Source organism: Danio rerio, chromosome 6 (assembly GCF_052040795.2).
Source record: "Danio rerio strain M-AB ecotype USA chromosome 6, GRCz13ab, whole genome shotgun sequence".
Taxonomy (NCBI): Eukaryota; Metazoa; Chordata; class Actinopteri; order Cypriniformes; family Danionidae; genus Danio; species Danio rerio.
The window spans coordinates 15121315-15137219 of record NC_141026.1 but is presented as its reverse complement, the minus strand read 5'-3'; the positions used below and the strand labels follow the sequence as shown (position 1 = coordinate 15137219).

General features: G+C 35.2%; 1 protein-coding gene across 40 annotated transcripts in view; it reads left to right on the top strand.

The window, feature by feature from the left end:
- Positions 1-15905, top strand: part of inpp4ab (inositol polyphosphate-4-phosphatase type I Ab) — a 142854-nt gene that overhangs the window by 59281 nt on the left and 67668 nt on the right. For 36 of the 40 annotated variants that reach the window (XR_015492897.1, XM_087256168.1, XM_087256165.1 and 33 more), the window contains 3 exon segments: positions 7170-7300; positions 11704-11808; positions 13150-13258. Coding sequence is in view for 35 of the 40 variants with exons in the window: in XM_087256168.1 (XP_087112294.1) it covers positions 7170-7300; positions 11704-11808; positions 13150-13258 (345 nt within the window). In the remaining 5 variants the exon portion in view is untranslated. 40 annotated transcript variants of the gene reach the window in all.

Here is a 15905-nt window from a genome sequence, read left to right as displayed (position 1 = left end):
ATGGATTTAATGGAGATTAAAGTTAGAGTATTAGAGAACCTACAATTTCCTAAACTTTGTTATATTTTAAGTTATCTTAAATGGAGTTATTTAGCAACCAAAGGTCTGTTCTAGGGGTGTAACGGTACACAGAAGTCACGGTTTGGTACACACTTCGGTTTTGAGGTCATGGTTCACTACTCGTATGGTACAACAGAAATAACAAATCTTCAGTACTTGTTTATTTTGAACAGGCAGAAGTGTTTTGTCACAATCAACTAAAGAACTCAACAGCTACTTGTGGCTAATAGGGCTGGAAGATTTGGCCTAAAATTAAAATCTCAATTAATTAAGCATTTTAACTGTATTAGGATTAATTAACGATTATTTTATTTTTATTCATTCAATCATTCCTTTTCTTTTCGGCTTAGTCCCTTCATTAATCTGGGGTCGCCACAGCGGAATGAACCGCCAACTTATCCAGCATCTGTTTTACGCAGCGGATGCCCTTCCAGCTGCAACCCATCACTGGGAAACATCCATTCACACACAATCACTACTGAAAATTTAGCCTACCCAATTCACCTGTACCGCATGTCTTTGGACTTGTGGGGGAAACCGGAGCACCCGGAGGAAACCCACGCGAACATAGAGAGAACATGCAAACTCCACACAGAAATGCCAACTGACCCAGCCGAGGCTCGAACTAGAGACCTTCTTGCTGTGAGGTGACAGCACTACCTACTGCATCGTCCCTATTGTATTTTTATGTATATATATATATTTGCCTTCATAGTTCACTGACAAGTTTTGTACAGTAAATACAGTATGCTCACATATTACAAGTCAGAGATTTTTGAATGAAGTGTGCATTAGTTGATTTTAAAATAATTAAAGGAAACACATCTACAATCTGCAGGGTTCATACGGTCTTGGAAAACCTGGAAAAGTCATGGGATTTTGACACAGCATTTTCCAGACCTGGGACAGTTTTGGAAAAAACAGAAAAATTTACAAGGTTTTGGAAAAGTCATAGAAATTACATTTATATTTAATCGTTCATTCATTCATTCATTCATTTTCTTTTCGGCTTAGTCCATTTATTAATCCGGGGTCGCCACAGCAGAATGAACCGCCAACTGATCCAGCACGTTTTTATGCAGCGGATGCCCTTCCAACCACAACCCATCACTGGGAAACATCCATACACACTCAGTTAGACACATACACTTGGACTTGTGGGGGAAACCGGAGCACCCGGAGGAAACCCACGCGAACATAGAGAGAACATGCAAACTCCACACAGAAATGCCAACTGACCCAGCCGAGGCTCGAACTAGCGACCTTCTTGCTGTGAGGCACAGCACTACCTACTGCGCAACTGTGTCTCCCTACATTTAGTCATTTAGCAGACATTTCTGTCCAAAGCGACTTGATTTGCACAATTCTGTCGTGTGGCGCTGCCAAGGGGCAAGGTTGAACTATATGATTAGACATTAATAAAAGTGAGCGATTGCTCCATATTTTAATTTTCTTATTGTAAATGATCGTCTATTAGTCTCAAACAATCACCGGATGTGATTTTGCAGGTAAGAATTCACCAAGCTTGAACTTTTCAATGCAGTGAAATGCGAAACTAGTCGTTCTGGGGCCTCATGTATCAACGCTGCTTACTCACAAAAACTTTGCGTACACCAGGTTTCACGCTCACGTTTGGATTTACTAACAATGAAATTAATGTGAGAATGTGCGTTGGTCCGCGCCAACTTCATGTCTGGTGTACGTGTATTTCTTGTGTGTGTTTTTTTTATTTCTATTGGCGACACCTAGAGGCAATTATGTTAAATTGCACACTACAAAGTTTGGCACCAACAATGCATCCTGGCAACTGGTTCTTTCCAAAGGGAACTGGCAGACCGCTTGGTGTTAAGCCAGTCGTCTTTGAGCCGTGCAATGCCAGCTGTATGGGACGGGATCATCTGCATGTCTAGCAGGTATATAAAGTTTCCATACCATGCAGTTGACCAGCCAAACATAGAACTAGTAACTTCTTCTTCTTCTTTGGCCTTAGTTCCGTATGGTTGCGGGGTCGGCTCTTTGGAACAAGTCCTCGACTTGTCCATATGATAACGACTTTTTACACCTTCCGGCCGGCCTGTCGTCTGGGCCTGTCACCCTCATACACTCACAAATTACAGACAATTTAGCCTACCCAATTCACCTGCAGCATGTCTTTGGACGGTGGGGGAAACGGGAGCACCCGGAGGAAACCCACGCGAACGCAAAGAGAACATGCAAACTCCTCACAGAAATTTTCTTATTTTAAATGATCATCTATTAGTCTCAAACAATCACCGGATGTGATTTCGCAGGGAAGAATTCACCAAGCTTGAACTTTCGAATGCAGTGAAATGCGAAGCCAGTCGTCTTTGAGCCGTGCAATGCCAGCTGTATGGGACGGGATCATCTGCATGTCTAGCAGGTATATAAGGTTTCCATACCATGCAGTTGACCAGCCTAACATTAAACCGCAATTGGCAGTGATTGCCGGTTTTCCCAATGTAATCAGAGCGATCGACTGCACGCACATCTGAAGATGAATTTGCATATGTGAATCGGAAATATTTCTATTCAATAATTGTGAAAATAATATGTGATGCTCAAATGCGATTGGGCAGCTGAAATGCCGGTGGCACTGCCTTAATAAAAGCAGAGGGGTGCTGCTATACCGCCCAACCAAATTGTTCCTCTAATATATCTGTGTCTCCTACAGACACGAATACTACTCCAGACAGTAAAGTGTCGCCCACAATTGAGGCAACTCTCTCCTCGAAGGGTGTTAGTTCAGCATCCCATGTTCCCCTCCACAGTTTGACGGTGCGCCGCTGTTTTCCTCTTAACCTGCACCTTTACATCAGACCATTTCTTTTTTAATTCACTCACAGTGCGATGTTCAGACCCCACTGCGTTAACCGCGTCAGCTAAACTCTCCCACTCTATTTTTTTTTTTTTTAATTTTGTTATTAATTCCGGAGGACAAACTGCAAAAAACACAGTTTTTCTCTGGTCTACCTCTGATAGGAGCACCTCCAGTTCACATTCTGTTAAGTTTCTCTTCTTACTTGCTTTTGCCATTGCTTTTTCGTTTGGTTTTGCCAAAGTGAATCATTAACATACAAACTATTAAGATTATCTAAAACTACTTTGACAAATATGTTTATATTGGAATTTAGTTTGTTGTTTTTACTGGTCTCACATTATCAGTGCTGTGTAAGCATTATCTATTTTACATAGATATAAAAGTAAGTTGAAACTATTGCGTGTTTATGATATGCTGTAAAAAAATTTAACGTTTCTTATGATTTACCACGTATATGTAGACATTACATGAAACATTAGGTCATGAAAATTGACTTAAAAGTCCTGGAATTTTTTACAAAATGTGTATGAACCCTGTATCTGTTATTATTTAATGAATATCAATATAGAACAACTAAAATTAAAACATACATTGCCTAAAACCAACAGTCACGTTTTTCTTATAAAAAAGTGAAAATAAATAATTTGTACTTTTGGATACAAAATACATTTTTTCATTGTTTTTCATATTAAAAGAAGAAAATAAGCAGTATCTCTTTTAAATAAAATAACTCTTGCATATCCTGTAAATAATATTTTAGACAGTGCATTTCTTGCATCTTCTGTAAACAAATATATTAATGTAAGCAATAATTTGAATGTGGCGAGGCAGTGGCGCAGTAGGTAGTGCTGTCATCTCACAGCAAGATGGTCGCTGGGTCGCTGGTTCGAACCTCGGCTCAGTTGCCGTTTCTGTGTGGAGTTTGCATGTTCTCCGTGCCTTCGCGTGAATTTTCTCCGGGTGCTCCGGTTTCCCCCACAGTCCAAAGACATGCGGTACAGGTGAATTGGGTAGGCTAAATTGTCCATAGTGTATGAGTGTGTGTGTGGATGTTTCCCAGAGATGGGTTGCGGCTGCAAGGGCATCCGCTGCGTAAAAAGTTGCTGGATAAGTTAGCGGTTCATTCCACTGTGGCGACCCCGGATTAATAAAGGGACTAAGCCGAAAAGAAAAAGAATGAATGAATGAATGAATAATTTGAATGTAATTGGAAATATGCTGTCTCAAGGCATCTCTGGCACAGTTCACAATCACATCGTCAATTTTGTGCAAAGTAAAGTTCAAGAATGGGTCCATCATCTTACTTGACCAGAGATCAGATGTGGCTACAAAGTGGTCAGCAAAAGGCTGATTTGTACATCTGCATCGAGTGATCGGCGTGACCAACAGTGCTTGCCTTGCGCGTAGCTGTGCATTGCTATACTTCAGCATGCTGTATGTGTTGCTCTGTAGTAACACTTCTAAAACACTAGCTGGCAGCAGATTTTTATGTTCCTGTGTCGAGTTTCTTCATGGGGGTTTAGCTTTTTCTGAATGCTTCCTTAATGTATGAGATCCTAAAACTTGCTCATTCAGAGGCGGGAACAGGCAGACGTGGGAAAACTTTAATCATAAGGTAAATTAAAACAGCTCCTCTAAGTTTCAGTTTGATCAACGCTATCAAACTGACCAATCACAGAGCTTGCATTAGGCGTCTTCACCACATTTAGTTACATTTTTAAGAGGTGCATGGGTATGTGACCGCGCGAAGGTTGTGCTGGACCATACGTGTGTTCTCAATGTAAATCAGCCTTAACAGAGGGGGGTCACATGACTCCACACAAAATAATTAATAAAACCGACCTGGGAAAATTAAATCAATTATAGGTTCTAAATTTCGATTTCGATTATTTTTCGATTAAGCGCCCAGCCCTAGATACTAAAGTACAAAATATACAGAATAATGAAACAAAAAACTTTGTAATTAGGCTGCATATTAAACATTCAAAGTCTGAGCCTAGGGCGTCACGGCGGAATAGTGGGTTGCACGATGGCCTCACAGCAAGAAAGTCGCTGGTTTGTGCCTGGGCTTCGTCAGATGGCATTTCTGTGAGGAGTTTGCATGTTCTCCCAATGTTCACATGGGTTTATTGTATTAGCTAAATTAGTTATAGTGTATGTGTGTAAATGCAAGAGTGTATGGATGTTTCTCAGTGTTGGGTTGTGGCTGGAAGGGCATCCACTGCATAAAACGTATGCTGGATAAGTTGGCAGTTTATTCACCTGTGGTAACCCCTGATTATTAAAGCCGAAAAGAAAATGAATGAATGAGCCCAAACCTCTCATAACAACAAGAGAACAGTATTTGTACATAGGTTCAGTAAGCTTCAAGCTGAAATCTGTTTTAATGAAAATGCTAGCACTGACTTGAGGTTCATTTATAACAGCGAGTGTAGTGGACGCTCATGTTCAACCGTATGCGTGTATGTAGAGAAAGGATTATACCAAATCGTATATTTCTATTGTTTTTCTATGTAAACGAAGTTTACGGATATGCATGACCACTTGCATCTTCTGCACTACCTCACACACAGGTACCAGGTTTTTAGATGCGAGCTTCTGTGTACCAAGTTGACAACAGCAACATGGAGGAACTATTACTTTTAGCATTTTTTAGATGCTAAGATGTGTTCTTTGTGAATTGCTGCTAAGTTGTTGTGCTGATGTGGTCTTTTCTACCTTACTGCAGTGACTTGACTGAGTGTGTTTGTCGTGGGAGTGCAAGAACCGCTACAATAGAGTATACCGTTACACCCCTAGTTTGTTCACTTCCTACTAATGTTTAATCGCTGCAACCTTTAGAAATCTAATGGTACATTTACATAACAACGATTTAGACAAAAATTTTAATGTTTTTCCCCTTGCATTTAAAAAAGTTTCACGTTTACAAGAAGTTTTCAAGACAATCTGCATTTACACCTCTGAGAAAAGGACCAAAAATACTGTATTACATATGCCAGGCCAGTATTTGATGCTGTTACCTTGTTAGTAAACAGTACCTGTTGATGTTGGTAGAATCTAAACTTTTCAAAACTTTCGAAAACCAGTTGAAGCTTCGCAATTGAATAATAGAACAATTAAACATTTGAAGTTTCGCGATTGAATAATAGAACAATTGAACAGTTAAAGCTTCACAATTGAATAATTGAACAGTTGAAGCTTTGCAATTGAATGATTGAACAATTGAACAGTTGAAGCTTCACAATTGAATAATTGAACAGTTGAAGCTTCGCAATTGAATAATTGAACAATTGAACAGTTGAAGCTTCACAATTGAATAAATGAACAATTGAACAGTTGAAGCTTCGCAATTGAATAATTGAACAATTGAACAGTTGAAGCATCGCAAATGAATAAATGAACAATTGAACAGTTGAAGCTTCGCAACTGAATAATTTAACAATTAAACAGTTGAAGCTTCGCCAATGAATAACTGAACAATTAAACAGTTGAAGCTTTGCAATTGAATAATTAAACAGTTGAAGCTTCGCAATTGAATAATAGAACAATTGAACAGTTGAAGCTTCGCAATTGAATAAATGAACAATTGAACAGTTGAAGCTTTGCAATTGAATAATTAAACAGTTGAAGCTTCGCAATTGAATAATAGAACAATTAAACAGTTAAGCTTCGCAATTGAACAATTGAACAGTTGAAGCTTCGCAATTGAACAATTGAACAGTTGAAGATTCGCAATTGAACAATTGAACAGTTGAAGCTTTGCAATTGAATAATAGAACAATTGAAGCTTCGCAAAATGATTCACTGTTTTGAAGCACATACTTGGCACACCAGGTAAACATACATTAGAATTGACTTGTTTAAAAATATTGCAATTTTTAAATTAAACATATAATCTATAAGTGCTTTTAGCTTATCATAAGTTTAAGTGTCTGTATAATATGCATTCTTTTATACATTTTAAGGCTTTTATATATTGTTTGTTCCATAGTGGGCACTTCTAAAATGTCCAATAAGATACTAATCACTAACTATTAACTATTATTATTAATTATTACTAACTATTATTTCTTTTCAATTAACAAATGTCTTATTAAAACCTATACAAACTTGTAAAACTGATCTGAGATCAGGTATAAACTATGAAACCTGATTTGCCACTGGGGTGAAAATGAACAAACAAGTGTTTATAGATAGTTTTCTAATTTTGATCTCCACTGTATGTCTGATGAGAGTGTCTTGACATAATTTTGTGTTGTGATGCTGGTAGGGTATCTGAGCTGGAGGAGTTGGGAGAATTATCCCCATGTTGGGAGAATCTCAGGCGGCAGATTGTAACACAGTACCAGAGCATCCTTCTGTCCTATCAGGACACACGGTCAGACCTGCAGGACTACAAAGGTCAGTCTGTACTTTAAGTTTGCCGGAGGTGTTTCTGTTTTGTTATACATAAATCTCTTCAGAAGCTTCAGATATTCAGTACTTAAGCACAAGATCTATGAAAACAGAAACATATGATGAATGAGCTTCAAAGATGTTAGACTACATTAATTGTCTGTCTGGGATTTAAAGTTTGATTTAGGATTTCTAAACAAATTAGCTTTTTAAATAAAAAAAAGTGACGTAAATTCTAATTTTGCACTACTTTATTGCCAATTGTGAAATAGTTACTTGATCTAGCTTGATTGATATAATAAATATTATCATCAATACCTAAACTAATCACTACCCTAATAACTTTTAATAAACTGCAAATTATGAGTTTATTAAGGCAAAATGCATAGGTAATGGTTTGTTAATAGCAAGATGTGTGCCTTAAAAAAAGCAGAACCAACAAAAAGAATGCAAATATAAATAAGCCTAATTTGCTTGAGGTCAGTTAAGTTTATTTTAAATCATGTTAACTTTAAAGCACTTCAAGGAATATAACACTCATATTACTCATTCAGTTGCTTAAAATAAACTAGAAGCTAAAGTTCGTTAACAAACTTTGATGTTGTCTTGAGAAAGCCAAGGTGACTTTGACAGGACTTCGACTTTATGTAAACATGTCTTGCCATATTTTGTTGAATATTTAATAATACTTAAAATGTTTTATAGTAAAACTTTATGTCTGAAAAGATATAGCAACAAACTGCGATACAGAACACAGCTCTAAGCCAAATTTTTGGCTTGCAGCATTAAAGCCCTAGTAGGAGAATACATAATAATAATAATAAATAATATTTTAGATAACAATGACAAATGAAAGTTTTATATGACCAACAACACAGTGGGTATTAAAACGGTTGGTAGCTGTTTTTGCCCCATTGACTTCCATTATAACCACATTTGATGGTGCATAAATACACAGTCTTTGTTTTTATTTACTCCATGTAGTTCTGAGAGCTGAGATGCATATTTTGATTTTCTCAGACACATCAAGGTTAGTGCGCAAAAGGTCACTCTCACACATACACACACTTTAATTTGCTGTTATATTCCATATAAAATCCAGAAACTACGCTTTTTTGCACAGGCCTATCTAAATGGTTATCTGATGATCAGCATTCATTCATTTTCTTGTCGACTTAGTCCCTTTATTAATCCGCGGTCGCCAAGGTGGAATGAACCGCCAACTTATCCAGCACGGTTTTACGCAGCGGATGCCCTTTTAGCCTCAACCCATCTCTGTGAAATGATGATCAGCAGTAAAAATTTAAATTTCCCTCCAAGAAAAACTACTAACAATCAAAAAAGCATAATTAAATGGTGTCTTGTTTTTGGAACAAAAGACAGGGGTTTGGAAGTCAATGCAAGGCAAAAACAGCCACCAACAGTAAATCAGGGAGAAGAAAATGAGAATCAATCAAAAACAATGCATCAAAGTCAATTTTGTTTCACATGTCCAAGACTGATCAAAGGTAAAAAGAAATCCACTTCACAATTACTTTTTCATATTGAAAATACGGCACTGTGTGTGTTTTTTTTTTACCAAATCAGTGAGATTATTTATATATTTGGTTATTAATTAAATCCTGTAATTTTCTAAGCAATTTAGTAGTTTTGATCGGGATTGAGGTTGATTTAACAGATTTTTGGGAAATTTTTTTTTAAAGAAATATTTATTTTATGTATTTTTACAGCAGTTTAATTTAGTGGATGTTTTCATCCCTAACATAACAAAAGGGTAGTACATTTCCACAAAAGTATTGTTGAGTTTGTTTGTTTTTAATTCAGAGTATTTTCTCAAAATATGTGTCAAAATAAGATTTGTCACCAAAAATCATTCTGCTAGCTGAAACAAAAATAATGGCCAAATTAAGACACAAAATCATCCTAGAATGGATAAAAACATCCCCAAGAGCATAGCAGGATAAAGTAATTTTTTTCTTTATTAATGTACACACAGCACCCCATATTGACAGACAAATTCAGAATTGTTGACATTTTTGCAGATTTATTAAAAAAGAAGCACTGCAATCTCTTAATATTAGTGCTGTCAACCGATTAAAAAAATAACTAATTAATCACACTTTTTTTGCAATTAATCGCAATTAATCACATTTAAAAGACTAAAACTTGTATTTTTGGCTTATCAAATGTAAAATTAATGTAAACCCAAGACAAAACTATTTAAATTTAAAATATAATTGTTTATTAGAATTGATTATTTAATTATTAGAATTTATTGATTATTAATTAGAATTTATTAGGATTTCTACATGTAAACAACATACCCACAATAAACCATTAATATCCTGGCTTGAAAGCCATATTTATTACAGAAATAAAAACACAGGCATTTTAGTGTCATTTGAATTTCAAAACAATTAATGCCAATAAAGAAAAAAGTGATTTCTATGTTTTATTCTAAGTGGACTGCAAAAAAATAAATAAATACGGGCATTGCAAATATGGAATACGAACAATTGTACTCATTGAAAAGTTGTATTGCTGATAGCTGAGAAAATTAATTATAAAGTAGAAACAATGTTGCTTAGTCCTCCTTTACATTCAGCGAGTTGCTTAAACCGTCCAGTCTGTTGACATTATCGGGGACAATGTGGACCTTTTCTTTTGAATGATGTGAGCTGAGAGTGAAAACAGTCTCTCACAAGCAGAATCAGTGAATCAGCAAATGCATTTTGGTGCCTAATTTTGTTGCCACTGGTGCTACGACAAGGACGTAAGAAGCATCAAGCGGTACATCAAAGGCATCCGCAGGTTGTGTCATACCAAAGGCTAATTCTTACAGGTACTTTGGTCACACCATCTCTAAACATTTAAACAACTTTGAGGGATTTGTACGGCAGTGTTTAGGCAATGTTTGTTCTTGTTGCTAGGAAGTGTGTGCACATAAACAGACACACACACATAAAACGCACACAGGACAGTGCAGCCAGTGAGCGACTGCCTCCAAGATTATTCGACACGCATGATCGGGTTCATCAAATTTGCTTAAACTAAGCATTTTAAAGTATGGCTGTATTTAACTAGGATTCTGACATGGCAACGTGAACCAGTGGCTTTACAAAAGTTGTGTTAAAGGGGGAAACACGTCAAATTTAATGAAACATTTAAGGGCGCATGGAATCATCTTAAAGGCAGTCTTTGACAGCTTGCGACATCATCTGAGTTTCACTAAGTACATTTACATGGACACCAATACTCTGCTTTTAATATGATTAAGATAATACTCTTATTAAGAGTCTACCATGTAAGCAGTGATTTTTGGTTACCTTAAAGGACCAGGGAGTCACAAAATGCGAGGGTTTACTTTCCATTCTGCATTTGGTTTCAAATTCAATTAAAACAAAAGTCGAAAGTTTAAAAATGATACATACAAAATTAGATGAAACTCTGGAGGAAACGCTGGATAGCTGGTAATGCGACATTAATTGTTTATACTGAAACTTTCCTTCTAAAAGTGCTTACTTGGTCTTATCTATATTTCTTTGCATGTTGAACACAACAGAGAAAAAAAAACTGCAACTGCATTAATTGCGTTAATTTGTTTTAACGCGATAATTATTTCAAATTAATCGCATGTGTTAATGTGCTAATTTTGACAGCACTAACTAATATCAATGCATAGACAACATAAAATTAATTATTTAACTTTATAGAGTTTGAGTGAAACAGGTGCTTTTACATGTACTTTAAAAACTTAAACAATTATATATCAAGATACAAAACATTTGAAATACCATATTTCATACATACCATCAATTGTCGTCGATTTCTTACTTAATTAACTGTTTCCAACAGAAAGCATGCAATTGTCCGGATTAAATGTAACCATAAGTTAAAAAATATGATTAAGTACCAAAACATTTTTGTTTAACAAGCAAAACAGTGCATACAGACCTGTTGAATTTATGTACAGTATTAAAGGCTAATACTTTGAGTATCTGTGAATAAATTACCTAAAAGTCATCCTTTACTTTACTCTTTCAAGGCTTAGGTAGTTTAATTATAGTATCTAGTCACAGTATCTAGTTACCCAAAACTATTCTATTACTATACAATATATACAAAAAATACTGTACAATTCTATATAAGATTCACCAGTAACCTGAATGACTAATAATAATATTAATAATACTAATAATATTTTTTTTATTAAGTAGATACTTGAATAACAGTAAGTACATGGCGTGAAATATATTGTATAATAGTATAATCTGCTGGTTTTTAAACATGCAAAATAATAATGGAATACAGTTATGTGACCAACCATAACATAAGAATAGTACACATTTTTACTCCATATGAATGATAGAGTGATGTCAAGCGATTCTTTCTATCTCTGTCTCCTACAGGTCCGTCATTTAAAGCCAGTAATTTGAAAGCAGAGAGGAAGTTGGAATTTATGCCCACCAACCTCCACGTGCAGAGGATGAGGGTTCAGGATGAGTCTGGCAGTGGTTAGATCCTTTTTTTTTTCTTCTTCTTTATTTTATTCTGTGGAATTTCATTAGTCATCCTCTGCGTTTGGACTGCTTTTGTCACTTGTCACTTTTATACCACTTATGTTCCTGTCCACTTTGGTGTATGTGAGTGAATCCTAGCCGTCCGTAGGAGGTGTTATTCAGCATTTAACAGTTAGATAAGCTCACATACAGACGTTTTCATGCATTCAACACAAAAATACATGTGGACATTAGCTGTTCTTTTAGATTTGACCCACAGTCTTGCTTTTACAATTCCTGTAGTTCTATTGGAAATAGTATTATAATAATAGTAATAAAATAATGATAATAATATAGGTAATACAAGATGCAATATTCTGTTTTATTGGTTAAATTACTGCAGCTTTGTGTGCTAATTATAAAAGTCTTTAAATTTTTTTATAATATATATATATATATATATATATATATATATATATATATATATATATATATATATATATATATATATTTTATTTATTTATAGTTGGAGACAAAATGATTAGCCCCCTTATATTCTTATGTTTTTTTTTTTGTTTTGTTTTTTATGTATCTTTCTTAATAACTTATCCAAAGAGCACCAACACATCAGTTACAACTGAAGCTCTTTTTGTTTAATTTGGAATTTTTACATTCTAAATATATTCAAATAGACAACAGTTAAGTTAAATAGTAAAAATAGCTGTAATAGTTGCAATTTAAAGGCTCGTACACTCCAGGGCGCTTTTCGATTGTGTTTATCGTCAGCATCTCTGGAGCTCAGCCACAGTGATCTTGGGGTTCTTCTTTACCTCTCTCACCAAGACTTTTCTGCCCTTGATAGCTTAGATTGGCTGGACATTTAAGGATTGTGGAGGACACTGTGCTCTTAGGAACTTTAAGTGCAACTGAATTTTTTTGTAACCTTGGCCAGATCTGTACCTTGCCACAATTTTGTCTCTGAGCTCTTCAGGCGGTTCCTTTGACCTCATGATTCTCATTTGCTCTGACATGCATTATGATCTTGTAAGGTCTTATTTAGGCAGGTGTGTGACTTTTCTAATTAAGTTCAATCAGTATAATCAAACACAGCTGGACTCAAATGAAGCTGTACAAAGAGTAAAACATCTAAGGGGGTCTGAATACTTTCCGTACCCACTGTAGATCTGCATGTACTATTGAATAATCCCAAGAAACAAACTACTCTAAGTCAATATTAAGAACTTGCTTTTCATCAGTGTAGTTTATTGCTTACACTATGTATTCATTATTCATTATGATTGTTTGTGGGAAGTGTGAACTGGCTATGTGTATGTGTGTGTTTGTTTGTTGATCTAGATCACACCTATGATGTGGTGACGATCGGGGCCCCTGCGGCTCACTGTCAGGGCTTCAAAAGCGGTGGTCTACGGAAACTCCTGCAGAAGTTTGAAGAGGCAAAGAAAGTGTAAGTTGGCCTGGTTTTGCAAAACGTAAACCATTTCCTGCATGTGTGTGTATGCGTCTGTATGCATGTGAAGCAAAAGCTATCATGCTATCATTATTTGTGGTGATAAGCTAAGCCATAGACAGCATTTTTTGATGCATATCTGTTTGGCTAACCAGCTGTCTGGTATTGTTTTACCTAAAAAGATTTGATCAGTTTCCGATATGCTTTAATATGTGTAATATATTTGTAATATATTTGTAGTTCACCCAAACTAAAAATTCTGTCATTATTTACTTACCTTCCACTTAGTTAAAATCTTATTTGACTTTTTTTCTTCTGTTGAACACCAGAGAATATAGTTTGGGGGAAGCTGGAGACTGGTAATCATTGGTTTCCATAGTATTTGTATTTTCTACTATGGAAGTCAATGGTTAAAGGTTTTTAGCCTTTAATATTCAACAGAATAAAGAAAGTAAGGTAATGTTTCACTTGAAGCCGGGTTCATAAGACTGTCATTAATCATTTATAATCATGACTTGACACTTCATGAAAAACAATGAGATTTTATGCTTGACTACACTGTAAAACCCAACTGTCAACTTTATTAAATGAATTAAGTGTAGTTCAGTCAGAATTTACTGAAGGTTAAATCTACTCATTTGAAAAGAGTTTTAAACTTAGTGTTGAAGGTAATGAGGTAATTAAATATCTCATTACTTCAACTTAAATGGAGTAAGTTCACAGTACTCATATAGATTATTTTTCAACTCAAATGGTTTGAGTTGCCTTAACCTATTCGGTTTTACAGGTCGTTAAGTGCCATTCACTCAGTTAAATCATATAAAATGCGATTTTGGATTGACCAACCTCAATACATCTTAACTTGTCATAAATCTGTCATAAACATGATTGTCATTAGGTCATTAAAACTTTCAGGAATTTTATAACTGCAATTTATTTATTTATTTATTTAGTTAGTTATTTTCAACTACAGTAATACATTTTGAATTTGTCATTAAAATGTCATTAAATATTATTGACTTTTACTAATTAATTTTAAAGACAAATTCGATGTGTTCCACTGAAAGAAAAATGTGCAGAAAAATTTTCATGACACAATTATAATAGCCTTATGACAATCATGTTTATGACAGATTTATGTCAAGTTATGTTGTCTTGGTAATGTCAATGTCAAATATGATGTATTTGTTTGTCAAGTTATCATAACAAAGACATCACAAATTTTAAAATGACATAACTGAAAGAATGACACTTAAAGGTGCTGTATGTAAGTTTTTGACTCTTCTAAAGCATAAAAATACCACAATATTTTTGCAGATATTTAATAAACATGCCAAGTGACCATTCTTGTTTACCTAAAAAACAATGCTGAAGTCGGTTATTCAGCTTTGAAAATGTGCTTGTTTTGGTTTTTTTAACCTGCCCAATGCCAGGTTAGCCAAATATATTTCAGCACCTTAGGGTGCCCTCATTGAAAATCACATTTTTTATTAATTTATTCAGTAAGGCTCTTAAAGCAAGTGTCCTTAAACCGGAATGTGACCTACGGTGGACAGTAGCAGACTCTGAAATGAGATGCAGATTCAGAGTTCCACATGAGGTTATTAGTTAGCAAATAATATATATTTCATTGTATACAATTTCTTACATTGTAACTCTGTGTCCTAACAACATGCTACGTGATGAGGTTTGCAGTGATAAACAATTTGGCTGTTTGCACCAAACGAATCACAACAGAAATTAAAATACAGCCATTCAGAAGCGAAGAATATTCACTTGCTCATGAAATGGTAAAGTTTATACTCTAATTAATACTTATTAAACCTCTTCAACATTATTAAATGTACATGCTGAATCACTTATATGTGTTGGTTTGCATTATTTCACAGTTCTACCAGACAATTTCAAACGGTTTATTTCATTTTCAAGATCTGAGATGAACTATCTGCTGCTGCTTTCAGTAGTATGGCAATAAATGTCATTCAAACTTACATTGTTAGCATTTAACACTGAGTAAAACACATGAGGTTTACCTGAGGTGATCATTGTCAGTTTTCTGTTGTTCAGCTGCAAGAAATAGAAGCCATTTCTAATATCAATTCGAAATGTTGGTTAGACAAAAACTCCTTTTAATATGGAAAATATTCCTTCTATCGCGTGCCGTTGCTCTTATATGGAACACGATTTAAATCAGCCTTGTTGGTCCTCAATCTGGCAAACCTGCGCTTGCATTTGTTTTGATCCAGGAGTGCAGTACATAGTCCAACCACTGGTTCTCAAACTTACATACTGCTCCTTAAGTTTACATTTACATAAGCATACATAAAATGTCCTTCATATTCATGACGCATCTTGTCATTATTATAAAGGCGTCATGGCATTCTTACAAGCACCCCTTCAAATAACTTATAAAGGTTTGGTACCACTTTTAAGTGAGTGAATTCTGAGTAATGTGTTATTTTTTTAAGTATAAGACTATTGTATCTTTTAAAAAGCACATTATTTTTTTCCCCTTGCCTTATCATTTAGTCGGCTTTGTTTATAATTGTATTTGCTTTTTAAAGAGAAAGTTCACCCAAAATTGAAAGTTCTGTCAATATTTACCCACCCTTCATGTGTTTCAAACTTGTTTGACTTCTTTTCT